The sequence below is a fragment of the Trachurus japonicus genome, chromosome 10 (assembly GCF_045865225.1).
Source record: "Trachurus japonicus isolate A0001 chromosome 10, Traja_1.0".
Lineage (NCBI taxonomy): Eukaryota > Metazoa > Chordata > Actinopteri > Carangiformes > Carangidae > Trachurus > Trachurus japonicus.
The window spans coordinates 11,686,165-11,708,553 of record NC_140916.1 but is presented as its reverse complement, the minus strand read 5'-3'; the positions used below and the strand labels follow the sequence as shown (position 1 = coordinate 11,708,553).

At 39.7% G+C, this 22,389-nt stretch overlaps 3 protein-coding genes across 3 annotated transcripts; 1 reads left to right on the top strand and 2 right to left on the bottom strand.

The window, feature by feature from the left end:
* Window positions 1–4,462: 4,462 nt before the first annotated feature.
* Window positions 4,463–6,454, bottom strand: LOC146979433 (signal-regulatory protein beta-2-like). The gene is made up of 6 exons (XM_085789275.1): window positions 6,412–6,454; window positions 5,977–6,303; window positions 5,511–5,879; window positions 5,246–5,365; window positions 5,132–5,178; window positions 4,463–5,042 (listed from the first exon to the last, which is right to left on the bottom strand). Exons 1-6 carry the CDS (start codon window positions 6,452–6,454, stop codon window positions 4,914–4,916), a joined length of 1,035 nt encoding a protein of 344 aa, XP_085645401.1. The 3' UTR covers window positions 4,463–4,913.
* A 5,246-nt stretch (window positions 6,455–11,700) lies between these two features.
* LOC146979432 (signal-regulatory protein beta-2-like) lies at window positions 11,701–13,698 on the bottom strand. Its single transcript, XM_085789272.1, has 6 exons — window positions 13,461–13,698; window positions 13,037–13,366; window positions 12,496–12,852; window positions 12,180–12,311; window positions 12,009–12,067; window positions 11,701–11,902 (listed from the first exon to the last, which is right to left on the bottom strand). Exons 1-6 carry the CDS (start codon window positions 13,501–13,503, stop codon window positions 11,777–11,779), a joined length of 1,047 nt encoding a protein of 348 aa, XP_085645398.1. The 5' UTR covers window positions 13,504–13,698; the 3' UTR covers window positions 11,701–11,776.
* Window positions 13,699–17,055: 3,357 nt separating this feature from the next.
* Window positions 17,056–22,148, top strand: LOC146979431 (uncharacterized). The gene is made up of 6 exons (XM_085788910.1): window positions 17,056–17,098; window positions 17,236–17,565; window positions 17,672–18,016; window positions 18,129–18,239; window positions 21,538–21,602; window positions 22,020–22,148. Exons 1-6 carry the CDS (start codon window positions 17,056–17,058, stop codon window positions 22,146–22,148), a joined length of 1,023 nt encoding a protein of 340 aa, XP_085645036.1.
* The last annotated feature ends 241 nt before the right edge of the window (window positions 22,149–22,389 follow it).

The following is a 22,389-nucleotide window of genomic DNA, read 5'->3' as shown; positions in this document are numbered from 1 at the left end:
ACTTACAGAACTTACAGAATCAGCCTCTGAGTGCGGCCACATCTGTCCCTGCTCCTCATTGAGTCCAATACAAATATTTTCTGAGAGGAGCAGAACGGCCTGATGTTTTAAAACTGCCAGCGTCGCCAAAATATTTACTGTAGAAACACCAAATCGTACCGAAATTTTCAGTAAGTCCTTAGACCAACGTTGATCTGTGTTTTGTTCTGATAGGAGTTACCGTTTTGTCATGCTAAGCCTAATTGTGAGGCCGGTTTAGAGGCAGAAAATGGCTGTTTTTCTCCACGTTTCTGTCTGTCTCAGCCTGCGGGGGCCCCTATCGCCGTGGTAACCTCTTTGATCCTCAGGCCAGGGCTCGTTAACTTCATAAACAATCCACCTGGCGCTCGTTTAAATGTTTATAAACACAGACACAGCTAAATCAGACTGACACAGGATGCAGCTACTAACTAACTATGTGACAAGTCAGTCACACACACACACACAGACTCTAGAGCCAGCTTCATGTGATTACAGTCACACACACACACACACACACACACACACACACACACACACACACACACACACACACACACACAGGTAACCTAATGTGGTTACAGCTCCTCCATATCAGTGCTTATAGAAAGATGATCATGTGTCTGTCTGATCAGCTCTGTCTTGACCTTAAGATCGTGGGTTTGATTCCCATGTTGACAGAGATGGCACAACCCGCAGTAGCTCCCGTGGCCCATTCAAAATTTCCCGAGAGGAAATTTTCTAGTTTAATCTATCACTGTGTTAGAAATGTTTGTATATTATATGTTACCATAAACAGGATAATGGAGAATTGCTTTATCTTGCACAGTATCAACATTTAATCTAAATCACATTTGTATTTTCCATATTGTTGTTTCTTTCATGTGTCTCATTGACAATAAATGTGTTTATAACTTAAAACGTTTAGTTTATCAATATTTACAAATGAAAACACAATGAGCCAGTTGAAGGTTTTAATTATTGATATCCATGTTCACATTCATCAATAGGAACAGAAAATGTCTCATCAGAAAGACGACGTGAGAACTTGAGCCAACGAGTGCTTGACGTTGTGAGTAAAGACATAAGTTACATTTCTTGTTGTTTCATTAACACGATTCCCAACAGTAACATGCGTCATAGCAACATGATTAAATTATGAGCCTTTTATTTGCTGCACAGACTGAAGATGGACTTGACCAGAACTACGCTGACATACATTTCTCTGTAAGGAAAGTTTCAGGGGGGAGGCAGAAGAGAGAGTTGAAACAAGAAGAAAGCTTGTACGCTCAAGTTCGATGCAAAATGTGAACGGCAACATCAGAGCAGAATTTACATGTAAATTGATCCTAGAATGATATGATTGTGTTTGCATGTGTGTTATTGTTCTTTTTATATAATGACAATGGTTGTTGGTGAATATAAAACACAGATTTATGGGTTTTACTCAGTAAGTAATTTAATTCAGGCATTTACACTTTTATATTTTTTGTTTTCATTGTAAGTCTGAGGACATGGTTTGAAAAACAATCATTAAATTACAACAGACTTTAGGGACATGCAGCTCAGAGCGATATCGCTCTGATGCAGCTGCTATGATCATCATGACTCTCACCAGTTGAATTGAGATGATGGAAGTTTCTGTTTCAAGGACAAGGACATCCTTCACCTATCCTGCACCTACACCTAATAAACTTCCAACACAGTGCATAGCAGCAGTAGCAACAGAATATTTTATTGTTTTATATTTTTATTTTGTTTTTTTTTATTTTGGCATATTTCAAGTTAGGTTAACAAGTAGTTTGCATTGCCATATAATAAAAATACAAGAACGCAAGATGCATAAATTCTGTGTAATGATGAAATAAACTTGCATTCAAATCTTAGGATCTGATTTTCTCTTTACTGATGTTGGTTACAATTCAAACTGACTGATATTGATACCGATCCTAATTATTCAGATCAGTATTTATAAATCTCTTCGATATTCTGTCCAACAAATATATTGTTGCCAGCAGTGACACAGCAAAGCGCTTCGGTTTATCGCCACTAACTTATTACTCTTTGAACCTGCACTGTGAAACTTTTGTCTCCCCCCTCTGGCAGCAGGAGTCATTACACTGTATAGCATAATTCATGATTTAAGCAAAGTAAAGGTGATAGCCTTCTTCAGATATTTTACAAATGCAAAGCAGAGGAAAAAAAGGGACTCGTAGCTTCAGATGCAAAAATATTTATTCAAACTGTGTTAAAAACCAACGTTTCGACCAAACATGGTCTTCGTCAGGGTGGGAGACTGTGTAGCGCTACAATGTTTAAAAAGGGAAGAAAATTGATCAGGGGTTGATGAGGTGGGGGAGTCCACACCTGGACCTGTAATTGGCGTGGAGGTGTGGACCTACCCCCTCTGCCCGTAAAGGAGAGAAAAAAAGGCAGAGTATTTTCATTGATGAGGAAAATCAAAAACATAAACATATCACCCTGTGCTATAAATTATACAGTCTCTCAGAAAAAAGCCTAATGGTAGGCAATAAGAACACAACCAAATAGATAAACAAATACAATGCAACAACATCAGCGAATACAGCTACAAGAGGAGAACACTCAGGCGGATTGATGCATATGTGGCGGGGGGCGGTAGACGAAACGAAGGCGATACGATATACCGCTGGTCTGCGAGTGGCAGATCTAGAGAATTACACCAACAACGCTACCTTAGGACTTGCACCTAAAGAATTTACTCTTTTTCAAACTTTACTTTCTCAGAGGGTTTCCCAAAAACAACCCATGCACAGGTAGGTACACAAATGAATACAGGCACGGTTATAGAAAAAGTTTAACAAGTTTTATTTAGTCGCACATGGAAGCATTAATTTATTTAAGTTACTTATCTTCTGTAAAAAAAAACAATTATAGTTATTTTTATTTCCAAAGAGCACAATATTAATCTGTACCACAGACTCAGCTTAAGTTGAGACTGAGAAAATGCTGAGGTCACTGCAAAGGCTAAATAAGCAAAAAGAGAAAAGAAACCAAACAAAATATCTTATATACACAAAAACAAACTCAAATCAACACAAAAGAAAACAAAAACCATAATGCTACATGCATAACTTCTGCAGGTCCTCAAAGCTGTGCTACTTCCCACCCCCCACTAAGGAGTCGCGGTCGTCAGTCTTGAACTACAGTACACCACTTTAAAACGAGCGTCTAACTGACGAGGGCAGAGCAACTATGAGCAAGGCAACAAAAAGAAACAAAAACGTGGAGATAAAGGCAAGAGGCAAGGCAGGGCACAACAGCCTAACGCCAGGCAGGCTTTAAACAAAGAAACTGAGCCAGATGTAAATAAATGCATACAAGCTACATTAACAGACACAACGTAAGACTTGTGGCACTGTTTACCTGCATGGCGGGCTGTAGCCTGCACCAATAAATAATGTAGCCGTCAGAAGCTAGCGCGGCAGCGGTGGCTAACCGAGGGGGACACACACACATCCACCATCTCGGCATACATGCCAACCTACAACAGAAAATTGTCAACACTGCACCTTATAACACTTTAAGCATTCTGAGACTGCGCTACATACCTGGAGAACCAACACCCCGGCGCATAATGGCGCCGGTAGACCGCGGCTCGGAGGAGCCGTTTGCCGGGCCTACGCAGGCGAGGAGGGAGACTGAACAACAACGGGGGCTATTTAAACAGGTCCGCATTAACAGCCAATGAGCGACTCCGCACTACAGGTGCCGGTAAGGGGCGTGACCACACACCTGATGCGAGGCGCCAGACCTGCTGCAGCATCAGAGACTGAGGGACACAGGAGAACACACATATATATTCACACAACAAATAACCACCCGGTTACACATACATTTACTGTACTCTTTGACCCGGCAGTACATGACTAAATAGGAAACACTACATAAAAATATGACAAGGCAAAGGTGTACAAAGGTGTCCGCCACTGACTATTTAAAAACCATGGAGACGGATGGGGGTAAATATAACTCTGAGCGGAACCAAGGGAAGCCTAAGAAAAACCTCTGGGCCTTGGCATCAGTAAGACAGATGGAAAAAAAATCATCAACTAGAATTTCATAGTACAGATACATTCTCCAAAGCACATTTACAAAAACATTAACAATGTAACAATTCCTTAATCCAAGTGGGAAACACATATATGAAACCTCGATTCCAACAAGTTAAGACAGACAAATAGATAACAATGCAACATGACTACTGGGCAAAACACAGGAAAGACACCTGTAAATCGGCGATATAATCTAAGTAAAAAAATGCAAAGTAGACCAACAGCAGACAGGTGACGGCCACATCTGCCCCCGGTCCCTCCACTTCCTCCAGTGCCACAAGGGAAAGTCACACCACACCAATGTTGATCTGTGTGTCACATTCAGTTTCAGACCAAAATCCTTCCTCTGAACTGTTTATTTTTTTATCTGCATGGAACATCAAAACCTCAGCTCCTCCACCATCTGCTTCACCACAGTTGCTGTAGCCTGCTCCGTCCACCTCACTACAGTTTCTCTTTCTGAAACGACGTTTAGTTTTCTACTTTGCGAACGAATCTGGAGCCTCCACACAATGATCCGTTGTGCATTAGCGTTGTACAGTGTACGACACAGTACAACACGCTGAATGCTCACTCATCTGACCCAGGAACCTGTGTTGAGTCTCCAGATGTGTTTATAATGCACAGAACCCTCTTCAATGCTTCCACAACATCATGTCTCATTTCAATTTTAGTGAAACTTGGAACTGGCAACAAATTGTAGTCGCTTTTGTTATCAAAAGGTTTAACTTATTTTTTAAAATTTACTTTAAAGTTAAGGGACACAAATTAAATACAGCCTGACACTGAGAGACGTGTAGCTCACTGATCCAAACCAAAAGCCTTTACAGCAGCATAGATCCTCTCTCTCTCTGCTGACATTGCGTCCTGCCTGTTGGTTTTCATCACAGCGAACATGACGGCAGAATAAACCCAGGTGTCCTCATCTCTCTGAGGAGTCGGACAGACACGAGACAACAGAGTAAGAAAAGAAAAACTTCACAACCTATTTAATAAAGTCAAATCTGTAATTACACTACCTGCTGACTTTTCAGAGTTCCATTGTTTTTGTGCAGGGCAACAGCTGCTGGGTAAAAAAAGAAAATCAAAAAATGCTTTTAAAAATTGGTTTGACAATTACTAATTTCTCTTACCATTGCAATCGTCACACTTGTTTTTCTTCCTGGCACAAATGAGGACAACTATAACAATCAAACATAAAACCAAGAGAGTACACAACACAAAAGTGACTCCACTGGCCGACCACATGGATTCTGAAAGAAGATGAAAAGATAGCCACAGTTTGTTAAAGTAAATAATGTTTAGTATCGTAGAATTTTAAATGTAAAATAAAAATTAAATAAACTACAACTTTATTCAGTATAAATTTCCAAATTAACGCAACAATGATGAAGTTACCTTGAATGTCCACTTTTGTTCCATTTCCAATCAACATCTGTCCACATGTGGCCACGGCGCAGTAATAAGTCCCAGCATCAGAGGAGCTGACGTTCTTAGTGAAGCGATAAACGCAGCTCTTTGGAGCAGAACGTGCATCGGTTCTGCCTTCACATTTACCAGGTTTGTATCCATCAGTGTAGATGATGTCAGGATGAGACTCATCTGATCCGGCTCTGAACCAGTACACGCTGTGATCTCCTGGACACGTCTTGTTGTCAGAGCCAGAGAAGACTGAACACTGGAGAGTCATTGAGTCTCCTGGACGGACTGGACCAGACGCTGTCGGCCGCTGAACTACAGTATAGTTTGATGTCCTTTCAGAAGTTCCTATAAATAGAAGAACTTTGTTAAAAATAAAATACCACAAACATATTCAGGTAAATTAAAAGGAAAAAAACCTTTATAGAGAAGCTGGAATACTTACCTTTCACGAACAAATATGTCCCATTCCATTTAATATCAGTCCAATCCACGACTGCACAGTGATACAGTCCCTCATCTTCTTGACTTGTCCTCACTATGGTCAAGTTCATAAACCTCTCATCAATATTTGTATTGAATCTTGATTCAGAAAACTCTGGCGCATACTTAGGTTCTGTTGTTCTATACACTGACACAATTAACTTCATAGCATCTCCGGCACTTTGCTTGTACCAGTAGAATTGCTTGCTGCTGATCTGAACATCAGACAGAGCACATGTGAAGGTCACAGGTTGTCCGAGCTGCGCTGTGATCACTGGAGCCAGTGAATCTGAATGGAAAGAAGAGACACAAAACATTCAATAAAAACTAATGCACACTGTCTTAAAGTCATTATGCAGCTGACACAGCGTATAAAGCACAATAAAACTTCACTTACATCCACGATGAAGGACGAGCAACGTGATCCACAACACGATCATCTTCACAATGTCTATTGTCAGTTCACTTGAAGGTATTTAATTGAAGGAAGGATGTGATGTCATTGTGAAGTCAGAGCACCAAATGTATGTGATTGGTTTAGACATAATATATAAAAAAATAATAAAACTAATAGCAATAAATAATGAAATTCTTATCCTTATTTACTCTGAATCTGGAATCAGAAAAATCTGCGGTGATCACTAGAGCCAGTGTGTCTGAATTTAAGAAGAAAAAAAAATCACACATGAAACAGTAAAAAGCAAAGATGTAGAAACATGTCTTGATAAAAACACAATATAATCTCCACACCTGCAACATCTAAAATGACTACATACACAGGCACAGCACTTACATACTTGATGAAGAGCAGCAGCAGTGTAACCGATAACTGGAGAGTTTCCTTCTTGGTGGGAACCTCTTTAGTGTCTCAGTAGGTAAAGGACAGGATACTACATACTGCATCAACGTAACACAGATACTCAAAAGAACACTTCCTGTGATACCGATCTTTGTGAAGCCTATGAACTCAGTCTGGTCCATTGTCAAAGTGAGAAACACAGTGATTAAAATTTTGTGTATGTGAATGTATCCATTATAAGGCAGCAAATTCCAATTCAAATAAAAGTCAATATAAACTGTGGAGTCTGTGTCTTGGTGTCTTTCTTTCATAGTTATATTTGTTTATCTGAGTCACTTAAATCCATGTGTCATCAGATCAGCATGTTCAATCAATAGCCTAATATTAAAGATGGTAATGTGATATGATTATTTCCCAAGTTATTACTTTAATAGTTGTTTATACTGTGTTGCACTGATTCATTAAAGGTACATTGTGTAAGTTCTCCTGTTATCTATTCACGAAAATCGATTATTTCGTTCAAAAGTACGTTTTTCATTCATCAATACCCCCATCAACAAACTAAAGTGTTCTGGTTAGCTCTGAATTTGCCGTTCATATCGTTCATATATACATCGAGCGGGCAAGCTCGGTGATGGCTGACATGTCGTATCGCCATGTTTTTACGTTCAGTGGCAGCGTGACGGTAGGAAACCACGGGGAACTCACCCCTCAGGTCGAGGTGGCGTCTGTGAAAAGTCACCGCGGTGCAGTGAGGACTGTGAGGACAGTCGGAAAAACGGCCGTCGGTAACAAACCAGATGTCATTTTAGTCACAGAAGTCGAGAGAAAGCCGGTAAAACGTGGGTCAGGTAAACAATACGACATCACCATGACAACATATTGTCATGTGTATTGGTTTGCCTCGTGCTGACAGGCCACTTGTTTACATAAAGGCTTGTTTAAGCCGTTACCTGCAGCAGCTGTTGTCCTTCTGCCATCTAACCGATTTCACGTGAATGCAGCATGAAAAATACGACTGAGTTGCTTGTGATCTACAACCGCACCACTAGATGGGAGTAATTCTTACACAATGTACCTTTAAGCAACACTTTTAAGCTCCCTGCACTGACACTTTGGTTGAAACGTTGCATTTACCCCATAAACGGGGAGCCTTAATCCAGTGTGCGGATATTCTCTTTTTCTTTTTTCTCTGATCCTATGACTATCCGGCACCTGGCGTAAAATAGGAATGGATGTGTGGATAGGAGGCAAAAACTGTCGGAATGATGGGGCATATGATAGAAAATTGAATGTTGCCATTTAGACAAGTAGAGGCCTATGTCGGACTGGTGGGATGTTGGAAGGGCGATTGCCCCACCACTCGCTCATCCCTGTGACAGTGGCTGCTGAGGACAAACACGTTTGCAAACTAACCGCTAACTGATAACAATATCTTTGACCAATTACTATTGTTAATTTAATTATCTTTTTTTTTTAAACACACGTTCACTTGTGCCTTCAGTCATATTTTACAGTAAAATGATCAGCTGTAACAATGGCGCTGCAAAAAAAAAAAGAAACAAGATATGTGCTATACCCTTTACAGTGCTATCTGTGTGACAGATGAGACCCAATCTCAAGATGTTTTTCTTTTTGTATTCCTTTGTGATGTTAATTGTCTGTTAATGTGCATTTAAGGCGACGTGGGTCGCTGTGCTCTCCAGGTGGTTCAGCTGCAGCTCCACAGTGGTCAGAGGAGCTCTGCTGTCCCTCTCTCTTCAGCCTGGTGTTTGGCTGCACTTTGTATAAGAACAGTTCAACATGTAAGATCTAGCTGCTAATACTGCTCTGCTGTAGAACTGTGAGTATTTTATAACGGCAAAAAAACAAACAAACTATGTTGATCATCCTCCGGGCACAAGCCTAGTCACAGACACTCAATAGAGCGTTTGAGCCAAGTTTGTCTGCTTTCACGTACCGTATTCAAAGATGGCGATGCAACATGGCAGCCTCCAGTGGGTGCACCGGCCACCTACCTGTATGTGTTTGTAAACAACTCATTCTAAGCTACGAGACGGCTTTATTTGTATGCGATTGTGATTAGACTTTGGTAAATACGTATTTATGAAAGCAATATTTGATTTTTGCTAATAAAAAGCCAAATAAGCTACATACTGCTCCTTAAGGAAACTACTGATTCAAACTACTTGATAACCATTTAGAACAATTGTTGTAATGGCAAATAAACTATGAGTCCGTCACATGCCTGGTGTGCTTCTTCCTGCCATGATACTTAATCCCAACTGCAGCAATGCTAAAACACATCTCCAGCAGTTTGCTCACTCTTACATCAGAGCCATATTTTGGTGAAACTGATGCAACAGACAGAACATAAGGTTCAAAATGATCTGTCTATAGCCTTTAAAACGTATAACTATTGCATGTCATGTGCTGTTTATAAAATGTAAAGGCCCATTTCCCATGCCATCATTTCCAATGTTTTTCTATCAGGTAAGGTGAAACATTAGCATACGTTGCATGTTGTACCCCAGGATATGTAAATCCAATCAATTTCCAATATTTGCTCTTGATTCAACTCCAGCTATGAAATGAGACTCTTTAACTGCTGTGTATGTAATATGTAATATACTGTACAGTAATGGTTTATGTCATGTGAACTCTCACACAGAGAGACACAAATAAACACACATTCAGAGTCACCAGTGACAAACAAATGATGTATGGAAACTTAAAGGGATAGTTCACCCTAGAATGATATTTCGCTCATTATCTACTCACCCTCATGTTGACGAAGGGCTGGAAGAAGTTTCAGAGTCCTCCGTCCCTTCTCTGAGTTACAGGGGGTCTTGGTGTAGCAGTGCATGTCCATATAACGGTTGTAAAGGGACACCAGAGCTCTTCGTAAAAAAACACACACAAAAAAACATCCAAATACCTCCATGATGCTCGTATGTAATGTCCGTCTTGTGCTGAAGCCCCAAATTGCGTAATTGTCCCGAAAAAAATTAAATAAGTCTATATTTTAAGCTTGTTTGTAGCGGAAGCTTCTCAAAGCTCCTCTTCCTGGTCCGTCCAAATCTCGCGTGATTCGCAGTAACCGCACTGACGCCGGCGCAAATCACGCGAGATTTGGACGGACCAGGAAGAGGAGCTTTGAGAAGCTTCCGCTACAAACAAGCTTAAAATATAGACTTATTTAATTTTTTTCGGGACAATTACGCAATTTGGGGCTTCAGCACAAGACGGACATTACATACGAGCAGCATGGAGGTATTTGGATGTTTTTTTGTGTGTGTTTTTTTACGAAGAGCTCTGGTGTCCCTTTACAACCGTTATATGGACATGCACTGCTACGCTGAGACCCCCTGTAACTCAGAGAAGGGACGGAGGACTCTCAAACTTCTTCCAGCCCTTAGTCCACATGAGGGTGAGTAGATAATGAGCGAAATATCATTCTAGGGTGAACTATCCCTTTAAGCCTTGTTGTGGCCTTGGTTTCAAATTAAGGTGTGAATACAAAGGGGCTTTTCTTCCTCTTCTACTCTCTATTTTAGTCTTGTAGGGCTTGTATGGCTGTTTGATAAAAATAACAAAAGACAGTTGAATATCACCACAGTGTACTAAATTATTGTTATGAGTAATCAGGAGAATGAACACAGGCATGTCTGAAGCATGACTGAGCAGGCATGACTGACATAGACTGATAGCTGGTGTGAGTGTGGGGAGGTGCTGATCATTCACTTGACTTGTTGCACTTATCAGTAAATAGGTTGTGCAGCCATGAGTGGTTCAACGTGTAGTGATGGACTGGCAGGCTGTTTCACATTACTAGTTGTATTTTGAATAAGCACATTTAAAAAGAGGTAAAAGCAAAACACTAATTTCACGGTGTTCAACTAAAATTACTCAGCTGCAGCCTCATGTAGTTCTTCCATCACTTCTTATCCTGTTGCAGCTCATACTCAGGTCTGTTCTGAGAGACGGCCCACATCAGCAGCTCGTTTAATACAGGGTTTTTTTTGTAGCACATTAACATTTTGTGGTTTGTTTTGGACAAGAGAAGAAAAAGAAGATGAATTGTATCAACATAAAATTCTATCTATGCATTTTTGTGTGTCCTGCCTCTGTAACTAAGTTGTGAGAAATTGTTTTAAACATAGTATACACAGCAGTTTACCGTCGCAGTGTGCCAAGATTGGTGAAATGCCTTTGAAAACACAGGATGTACAGTCAGGCAAAATAAAGTTTGTTAGACAACCTCATAATATCTTAAAGTCCAACATGATCTTGAGTTCACTGCCGATACGTCACAACAATAGATCTGTGTGTTTTGTGTGAATAAAAAACCAAAACCCCCAAATTGCTATTTAATTTGCACAACAGATACTCAGAAACATGTGGCAACAAGGCAAAAAAAAGAGGCAAAAATTGTCTTAAAAAAAAACAAAAAACAAACAAACAAAAAAAAGACTAAATTTTAAGCATCTGAGAGGCAATACGGCAGGCGATATGAATGCTGACTATTTTGACCATTAAAACCATATAATCCTATAGATTTGAGAATTACTGGAAACATTTGGAATAATGTCAGAGCACAACTCAAATACAGCGAGCCCTATGCTTGTTAGACAGTTAATGTGGGAAAGTTACACGCAAACATAACAAACATAACAACGCAGTGTTTCTTTGGGGCAAGTTTTATGCTACAGTGACTCGGTATCGGAAAGTAATGACATAGGCTGATTAGCGCGCTAACTTAAGTGGAAGAAAAATAGAAAAAGAAGTTACATGTGAGTGTTTCCACCACAGGAGACAGATCATGGCAAGTGAGGGGATTACGTTTGATGCTGAGCTCGCAATATTCCTTGTAGACTGGAAAATAAGAGTTTATGCTAATGCTTGTTTTGCAATAGCAAGACGTACTAATAGCTAATCGTCCACAGTCTGGATCGTTAATCTGTCACAGAGCTCTGACACCAGCGTAGACTGTTTCTCTCTCTGCTGTCTTTACATCCGCTCTCTTGGTTTTTCCAGCTTTCCTCTTGGTGAAGGTTGGAGCAGCATAAGTCATTGAGTCCACATCTCTCTGGGAACATATCAATCAACAATGTTACAAGAGCAGAATATCTACATATCAAAATAAGTAAATAAATAAAACACACACACATGTCAACAACTTTGATGGACCTTACCTGCTGTCCCCGCTGGTCACGACTGGTTGTTGTAGCATATGTTTGTCCAGAAACTCTGGCTGAACAGAAGAAAAGTATACATTTTTAAGATGCTGTAGATGAAGACAATGTAAGCCAAGTGAAGTTTTCTTTTACAAAATTGCAAGTTGATGTATAAAGAGAGTTTCTTACCTTTGCAACAGCCACAAGTTTTCTTCTTGATGAAATAAAGCAGGACGGCAATGACAATCAGACTTAAAGACAAAGCAGCACATAATACAACCAGACCTACATTGTACTTCTGCAACTCCCCCGGGTTGAGCTCTGAAATAATATAAAGACCAAATGATATTCATAATTTTCTAATTAATTATAATTTGGTAAGATATGAAAATCCAGTAGATACAAATATTATGTGATACATGATCTTAATAGATTCTACCAGATTCCAAAATTAAATGTACTAATGAACAAACTTCAAAATTATATAGAAATGTTCTGCACTTACCTTCAATGTCCAGTTTTGTTCCATTTCCAATTAATATCTGTCCACATGAGGCCACAGCGCAGTAATGAGTCCCAGCATCAGAGGAGCTGAGGGTCTTGGAGAAGTTGTAGACACATTTCTGTGTCGTCTGAGCTTCAGGACTCTTCTCACATTGATCACCACCGTTTCCATGAGCGTAAATTAAACGGGGATAAGATTCATCTGGTCCGGCTCTGAACCAGTACACACTGTGATCTCCTGAACATGATTTCTTCTCAGGGTCAGAGAGGACTGAACACTGGAGAGTCACTGAGTCTCCTGGACGAACTGGATCAGATAGGAAGTCTTCAGTGACGGCAACGATATCAGGTTCTGGTTCTGGGAAACACAGACACAAAGCAAACCCGTTTGAATTATTATACTTACAGTATATAAATACTCTGTTATGGAAGTATGTACTTTAGCTTTATATAGACATGCTGTGATAAATTATGTTGGTAGTGTTACCATAAATACAGTGTTTGAATGGATATGAAATGTGTGTGTACTGTGTTCTATTTACCTTTAATCTTCAGAAATGTTCCTGTTAAAAATGTCATGTGAAGTCGATCTACTTTCAAACAATAGTAAAGTCCAGTATCACTGAAGTCTGTTTCACTGAGATGCAGAACATAAGTTCCAGTCTCTTGTTTTGCTGTTATACGAGGAGTTTTATTAACGCCATCATAATCAAAAGAAAATGTTCGTCCCAAATATTCAGGCAAGTTTCCAGAAACAAGTCTGATCCAAAATAATTTGGCGTTGTTATCCGATGTCCGGCGAGGACACGTCAACTTCACATCAGCTCCAACATCAACTGTCTTTGTCTCAAAGATCAGATCATCTGTGCATCCTGAAAATATAATTGAATAGAAGAACCATGATCAATAACACTGATGGATTACAGTAATTCATCTCCAGTGAAGAAGAAAACAATTGATACTTACGTCCTGCTCTGAGTAACAGCAGTAAATGGAGTATGATCACCATTTTCCTGTTAATCCACTGAAGACAACAGTTAATTTAAACTCTATATTAAACTGATTCGTCTTGATGTAGTCGTATGAAATGGGAGGGAACAGTGTGAGAGAATCTGATTGGCCTGTCGTTATGTTGGCGTGTCACCACAGTGGACTGTACCACCACAGTGGAAATAAAATAGACTGTCTTTCCAGTCAAAGTACATGAAACAACACCAACAATGAGCTTTTGCCTCATGTTTGGTGGTGGGTTTCTATATCTGACACTGAGAGTAAACAACAACTGGTGAGTTGATGTGAAAGTGTGCAGTAAAACACAACACAAAATGACACAACAAAATATTTTCTATGTGTTTTAATTCACAGTAATGCCACTATATTTATTGTTACCTGGTTTCAACAAAAGTTAGAATAAATATCAGGTGCTAATTTTTTAGTGGATATTTTACCTGTCAGTAATGTCATTATTTGCTCCAAACAAAGCACACAATCATGTAAAAATAAGATTAGAGACAAGCTGCCAAATAAAACCTTAAGCTACGTGTGGTGATTATTTATATTTGTTAAGGTGGGGTGAGAAAATCTAAGTGATGACAAATGAACTGTGTTGACAGATGTTTGTTACGGATGCAGATGCTGAGAAAATGCGTGGATGTGTACATTTGATTGCCACATCCTCTTCTTGTTATTGTTTATGTTGTTGCTCTTACTGCAGTTTGAAAAACGTCTTAATTATTTTTGACAAGTACGCCTTGTTTGATGACACCATGTAATTTCCTTTAAAGCTTCCACCTCACCAGACATCTGTTCAGCCAGGGTGTGAGTGGGTGAGTTGGTGTGAAGGGTCTTTAGAGTCAAAGTGAAATCAAAATAAGGTTTTTCAAGAACTTCATTTGTGGTGATTTGAGGACAAGTAGCCTATTGCACATTAAAAACTTTCAATGAATCCGTCCACACTCTTAGTTACCTCTCGGTTAAGCCGCCATTTTCACAGCCACGCAGTGAGGAGCCATTTTGATTATGGTGTAAGGTGACCAATCCAGACGCTCCACATCATCAGCGATGACCCTCCCACTCCGATTGTCAGTCACCTCAGCAGGAAGAGCAGAGCAGACAGAGCTGGGGAGGTGGTTGTGGTCACATCGTCCATCTTCTCGTGCTGCTGAAAGACAGCAGCAGAGCAGCACTCTCACAGCGTCATAGAAACACACACAGTGATGCTGTACAACACCACAGACTGAGGCATCAAACACTGACCACAGAGGAGTTGAGGTATCTGATACAACTCCAGTTACTTACAACCTGCACAGAGACTGAAATCAGACAAGTAGAAAACTGACAGGGTTAAAAACACATCAGTCTTTGTCTGACACTTTGGTTTGTGGCCGGTACTGAGGTCAGTTCACTGTTGACCACAAGACTGAACAAGTTGATAATGATGTTATTTTTAATCCTACATGTACAGCAGGAGTTTTGATGTATAAAAAAAAGCAAAAACAAACGAATAAAAAACACACAGTTTAATTCATCATCTCATGAAACGATGCCGTGTCCTGCCCCTGTACATAATAAACACACAGTTACACACAAGACAAAAGCTTTGCAGTAAATACTTTCATGCTCTCTGCTCTGTCTTTGTGTCCACGCTGCTGCTGCATCTGACAGACAACTGATGCATGGAAACTTAAGCTTTGTTGTGGTTTTTCAACTAAAGTGTGAACAAAGATGATCTCTTCCTTTCTCACTCTCTATTTTAGCCTCAGGAAGTTGAGCTTGCACTGCTGCATTGAAGCTTTTATACAGGCCAGTCGAATATCACCAACACTGTACTATACTATGATTATGATTATTAATGATATCACATCATGATATGAATGATAAAAGAATAGACTGATAGAGCTGGTGTGTGTCTTTAACTTTAAGACACACACCAGCTCTATCAGTCTATTCTTTTAAATCACACTTTTCTGTGGTTTGATGCTTTTAACTGGTGGCTGCTCTGAGACAGGGGAGGTCCTGATCATTCACTCGTCCCACTCTGTCTTCATTGGTGCAGAGCAGCAGTTTGTACTGTGACCTGGTTTTAGTTTGTCCTATTATGGATAAAGAGTTTGGCAGCCATGATAAATTCAGCTTCAATGCGCAACACATAGTTGAGTAATGCACTGGTATCCAGTTTACATAACTACTGAATGAACTGAAATCAAAATTAAAACAAATCTAATCTGTTTCAAGATCACATATTCATGTAATAACATGCTTCTAACAAGATAAAGACAAAACTTTATTTGGACTTTGGAAGAGCACAAAAAGACTGGATTTAAAACTAAAATGCTCATTTCACTGTGTTCAACTACATATGTACTACTGTGTTCACACTTCTTATCCTGTTGCAGCTCGTACTCAGGTCTGTTCTCAGTAAACAGCTTCAGTTGGTCAGAGGGGGGAGAGATGGCCCACCACAGCCTGTGTCTGTCGTGAAGCTGCTGCATGTGGTTTCACTTCTTGTGCTCAAGTGAGATGTGAAGGATATCTGTACAAAGTGACATGAGATCAGAGAGACTCAGGGGTTTGTTAATGTTAGTAGCTACACACTGCTGTTTGTTAACAGAGGAGGATGAATTGTCTCTTGTGTTATAAAATGCTGCCTGTGTGTTTCTGTCTGCAGATGTGGGAGGTGTGGTGCATACGTTTCAAACCCATTCAGTGTACATCTACTAGTCTCTCTCAGTTTCAAGTGAACCTGGCAAAAATGTAAAGTGAAGCCAAAGCTGAGACAACCTGGTGAAAACACACACCTGATTGAAAATTAATTTATATCTTGTATCTTTTCTCTAGAAAAACTGTCTAGAAAACTGTAGAAAAAGTTGGATTTTTATTTTGCATGACAGAAACTAGGAAGGAGCCTGAGAAAAGAAATGTGTGAATGTTATTTTAATAAAAGCATGGTTGATTTCCTCACTAATGTTGTGGATTGAAGTGAATTGACAGACAAACATTTTCATATGAGTTCTCCACATCTCTTGGTTTTGTTGACATTTCCTTTGAACTTTCTCATGAAGTTGTCCCTCCCTAACCCACAGACCACCATCGACGTTGCTGCTAACACACATGTCCTTTTCACCCTCCTCATACAGTTTACATGGAGGTCCAAGTCTCCGGATATCAACTACTTTATCCACTTTGGCCAAGCTCAGTAAAAACTGTTGAAAACTCCAGCAGTGTCACTTTTTACGTGTTGCATGTCATCAGCCAGAAGGTTAGCCACCTCTACATCCAAAGTTAAAATGTGTTTGATGCCATCTGTGCTGATAACTGTGGATAATAGATAATAAACTTATATTAATCATTAAATCAGCAGCCATCATAAATTGTCATAACCACAAAAAAAAAAAAGCTAGCTACATGTGCATCTCTTATCAAAGGCTTGCTTGAGGGAGGTCCTTTTTTTCATGTAAGCCAATCACTGACCTCTCCTGTATAAACTGTGACGATGTTGTGACTAAACCTTCCACTCAGGTAGGAAGACATCAGTAGTGCAAGAGAAAGGTTTTGCGCTACAATGAACGGACAACTAACTGCTTTGATTATTCTTAGCACAGCGTGTAAGTGTACGGCTTTACAAGTGTGACAAAAATACCTGTGCAAACTGTTTTTGGCATTTTAGACGAGGTCTGTGATGCAGCTGTTTATGTTTTTTCATCTGATGTTGTAACTTTGTTTTTGTCTGTCTGATTTTCAGCTCTGAGTCAAACTGCAGAGGGTCCTGGCCTGATTTCTTTGACCGTGGTTGAAGTTGGTGGTGATGCTAACTTTCGATGTCCACTCACTAACACGGCTGAAAGTCTCCACTGGTATAAGCAGCCTCTTGGACAAATGCTTCAAACTGTTGCTACTGTAATCAATGGCGAAATCAAAGACAAATCTGTCCATTTTATATCAACCAAAGAGGATGGTCAGTATTATCTGACCATTAGAAATGTCAGCAAAGAGGACGAAGCAACATACTTCTGTTACGGTGTAGTAAGATATGTACCGTTTTTCTCCAATGGCAGTTTCTTGGCTGTGAAGGGTAAAGTATCTGATACTTTCTATTTGTGCTATAATGTGAATGAAACTGTTTAGACTGTGAAATACCTGTGACGTTTTTTTAAATTTATTTTTATTAAATCACACAGATCGTAAAGACCAGAGATCTGTCTACGTCAAACAAAGTCCAGAGACTGCATCAGTCCAGCCGGGGAAGTCAATGACTCTCTGGTGTTCACTTCTCAACATGAACAAAGAAACCAGAGTCCAGTGTCCAGGTGAACACAGTGTGCACTGGTTCAGAGCCGGATCAGGAGGATTTCATCCAGGATTCATTTCCCCTCGCAGCAACAGGAGTGATGAAGAGGAAGAAAGGAGCTGTGACTACAGTTTGTCCAAAACTATACAGAACTCCTCAGATGCTGGGACTTACTACTGTGCTGTGGTCACATGTGGAGAGATCCTGATTGGTCCAGGAACTAAAGTGGAAACAAGTACGTTGTATCTAAGTCATAAATAATATTTGATGAATTGATATAGCTTTTTTTTTGTAATCATAGAATATTATGCATTATTTTGACTTGGCTTAATGTCTCATTGGATCAGCGTCGGACCCAGTTGTCATTGTTCTTGGAGGACTGTTGGCCTGCTGTGTGATTGTGTTTGGCCTCCTGATTTTCTACATAAATCAAAGGAAAGTTTGTGAACATTGTAAAGGTAGGTTCAACATTCAACTTCTAATTTAAGTTATGGTTTTGAAATGCAACCTCAAAAGTCTCTTTTGTATAGTTGGGTCACAATATTTTCTAAACAAGTTAATAATATAAATGTGTATGTTTGGCCTTGGGGAATTCACCCCAATATTTTTAATATTTACACGTCATGACCACATGTCTTTACAAGCTGCCGTTCAGCCAGGTTTCACACGTCTCTGTTCACAGCTTGGAGTTCACGACAAGCTGCACTGAGCACATTGCAGGTTTTAATATATCTATTTGTTTAACTGTAAAAACAAAAATTGAAAATATGTTGAATCTCCATTGTTAAATTCATGAAAGGTTGACAGAAAAGACAAAATGTTATTCTAAAATTAGACTTTTATTGTTGATTACATAATTTCCTGCAAAAGTTTATTGAGCAAATGGGAATAATCAAATTAATGATGACTACGATATACAGAGTACATACAGTATCTTGTAAATATAAATTGTTTTTAAATCCTTTATTTACATCGGGAACTCCATACTAAGGTTAGGCATGTTGGATTATGATCTGAGGCAGTAAGGTCCTGTATGTTGGTTGTAATTGGTGTTCAGTTTTCTTGCTGTAGCATAAGACATTAAAGTGGTTCAAGTAACCCAGATCAAGTCATTCCTGTTTTATTATTCTGCTGACAACCCAGAAGTATCTTAAATATACTGTATACATACATAAATTGTATGTTGGCTGTCTCTATACGAGCTGAACTGGGATAGGCTTTTTATTAATTCTGAACAAATCTTATGCTCAGCAAAGATGGAAAATCTATAATCATATGGCTCTGTTGTTACTTTGAGTGAGTATAGGAGTCGGATCCACAGCAGCATTAATTTAAAAGTTTAATCAACACTGATTAAACTTCTTCTAAATAAATGTGTGGTCTGGCCACACGGCTCTTTCCTTGGGTCAGACCAGGCTGAACAACATGACCAGATCCACTAGGTTCGGATCGAAAAACATTTGATAACTCGGGTCGGACCATGGGCTTCTTCTCTTTAAATTTTTTTAATTTTTTCCTGCGGTCCGGCCGAGAATTAATGCTTGTGAGTCCGGCCGCATGGGGTCCAGGCTTTAACACCTGTGGATGGTCGGGTCTTTGAGAACTCTAGCAGGAATGAAGCATCTTAGAAACTGTTCTGACGGGCAATCGTGGGCTTTGAGAGGTTTTCTACATTCATAAGAACTTTCAGAAAATAAACTACAGTCAAGCCAGCCGTCTCTCGTTTTCGCGTAGTCAAGCCAGCTGATTCAACATTTCAAGTGCTCCCTTATTGCTGACTTTCAGACAACTGGGAAAGTCAGTGCAAGCTTACTGCAGCGTGTGGAAACAATTTTTGAGCCAATAGGTCACATGACCTGGAGGTTATTGAGCTATAAGGTTCATATTTACATTATGAAATACACTTCTCATATTTCTTTTATAGATTTAATAATGTAAATATGAGCATTATAGCACAAAAACTTCCAGGTCATGTGACCTATTGGCTCAAAATAAGTGTAAAACAGTATCTACCCTTGCTATACGATGCACACCTCTTTTTATAGCATTTTCCTTCTACATCTTATATTTCTTTTTTTTAAATTAGTTTTTAATAAATTTCATCATGTAAATATATGTGCAGTGCAGGATCATAGGCCTACTTGTTTTATGAGACACACCTCTTTCTTTCCTTAAAAAAAAAAAACAAAAAAACCCTAACCCCTCCACCTGCCATCTCTCTCGCGTGCACGCAGGCACACCGCATAAAGATACATACAGACACGGGCGCATGCATAGACATCCGTGGCTGGTTGCAAGCCAAAGCCGTCGAGGACGTGCATGCGTGTCATTTGACGTCACATCTGCAGGGCTGCGTGGGACCGAGAATTGCAGCACATTAGGCTACTGGGCGTTCTTCGTTTTTGATACTTTGTAAGCTTTTGGTGTGAACGCACAAACAGCCCGGTCAAGGGAGAGAGAGATACGCGAGTGGACTTATTCTTTTTTGGTTGAACGCTTCATTATCCATTAGCATTAGCATTGTGAAAGTAACCGGAAGTGCATTGGTCACAACGGCTAGCTTGAGTAATGCCAAATTCGTCCGAACAAAATTGTAAACAGCTGGTATTTAGACAAATTAATGACACACTGCTGATCTAAACGGTTAGGCTACTTTCTCACCTAAAAATGTTTGAAATGTCGACAAAGTGATATATTTACAGAGTTTAGAGCTAAAATGAAATCAGCTTCTGACTGCTGATTTCAGCTTGGGTAGGAGGCAGGCTAACACTACCTATGTACTTCCAGCGTTTGAGCTAAGCTAATTTGCGGTGCGCCAGCTCTGCGTATAAGATAAGATAAGAAGACTTTATTGTCCAATGGTTTAAAAACACAGTGGAAATTTGCCTTTGGCATCTTGGTAGTCAGCCAACAACAACAGCTGGGTACATCCAACACAGTAACTAGAATAAATAAACACATGAAATACAACAACACATGAAATACAACATTACAGTATCATACAACAGCTGCGGTTTCACTGTAGCTCAAAGTTCACCTGAAGATGCTCTGGTTCAGGATATCCACTGCAGACGGCACAAATGACTTTTTGTACCCTGCTTTTTTAGCTAAGGGAACTCTGAGCCTCCTTCCTGGTGGCATCAAAACAAATGCAGAGTTGAGAGGGTGGGTGGTGTCACTGTAAATTTGAGTGGCTTTTTTGGCCATAGAACGATTATTTCCTGAAGCTGCATTTGCTTGTCTCCTGTTATCTTACTGGCCTGGTTAACTACCTGGGCCAACTTATTCCTGTGTCTGACTGGGAGGTTCCCATTCCAGGAGATGATATTAAAGGAGAGAACACTCTCAGTGAGGGACCGGTAGACCATGGTCAGGGTTTGTTTACTGGCGTTAAAGCTCTTCAATTGTCTAAGAAGATGCAGCCGCTGTCTAGCTTTTTTGTAAATGTTGTCTACATTTCCCTGAAAGGTGAGGTTGTTGTCTATGGTTGTGCCAAGATATGGTATCACCCTTGTTACTGCACGCACAGTCGAAAGGACGGTGTCTATCTGCTGGTCATGGACTCGGGAGTGAGTCTATCTATCTATCTATCTATCTATCTATCTATCTATCTATCTATCTATCTATCTATCTATCTATCTATCTATCTATCTATCTATCTATCTATCTATCTATCTATCTATCTATCTATCTATCTATCTATCTATCTATCTATCTAATGTTTACACAAATAGTGAAGTTGTTTTTTTTCTACAGGGGCAATGAGTTTTTCCCATCGTCGTGGACATGAGGAGTCAAATGTGGATCAGTCAAATAATCTGGTAAATATGTGGTGGTTTGGTATTATATTTGCTCAGACTAAAAACATTTTGCCCACTCTTGACTTATTACTGTAATAATAACAACCCCCCAAAAAGAGTGGAATTGAAGCAACTCAGATCACTTAGAGGCATTTTAGAAGCAGATGGAGGCTGGGGTGGTGGTGTTGAAATCTGTGTATGACATCTTACAGTAGGTTTAAATAGGCTGCCTACTGTGGGAGGAGTGACTGATAAGAAATGGCAATACAATCGCTGGCTGTCAGCTGATTACAGCTGGGGTTCATGACTTGTGTCCTGCATGTAGTTAGGATGTTCAAAGTTTACACTCTCAACTCGATCTGTTGTTACAACTGTGCTATCTGAATTTACACAAACATCATCATCATCATCATTATTATAATTATTATATGTTTGCAGGATGATGAGGTGGAGAACTATGCAGCGCTGGACTTTTCTACAAGGAGAGTGAAGAGAGGAAAGAAGAAGAAGAGGGAGTCACCTCAAGAGTGTGTGTACTCTGATGTTAGAGCATATGACCACAACTAGCAACACCTCTCTCCACAGTGGTGTGTGTACGGCCCTCTGCCACAGGGCATGTTAAGGGCAGTAGAGTTGATGTTGCTGATTTACATATCAATGTATTTATTCAATTCAACCATCATTTAATTAAAGGGATAGTTCAACATTTTGGTAAATTCACCTGTTGCCATAATCCCTAGTCCAAGGAGTAGGTTCATTTCCTTTAATTATTGGTGCATGTTGATTTGAGTTTCACGGGGCAGAAATG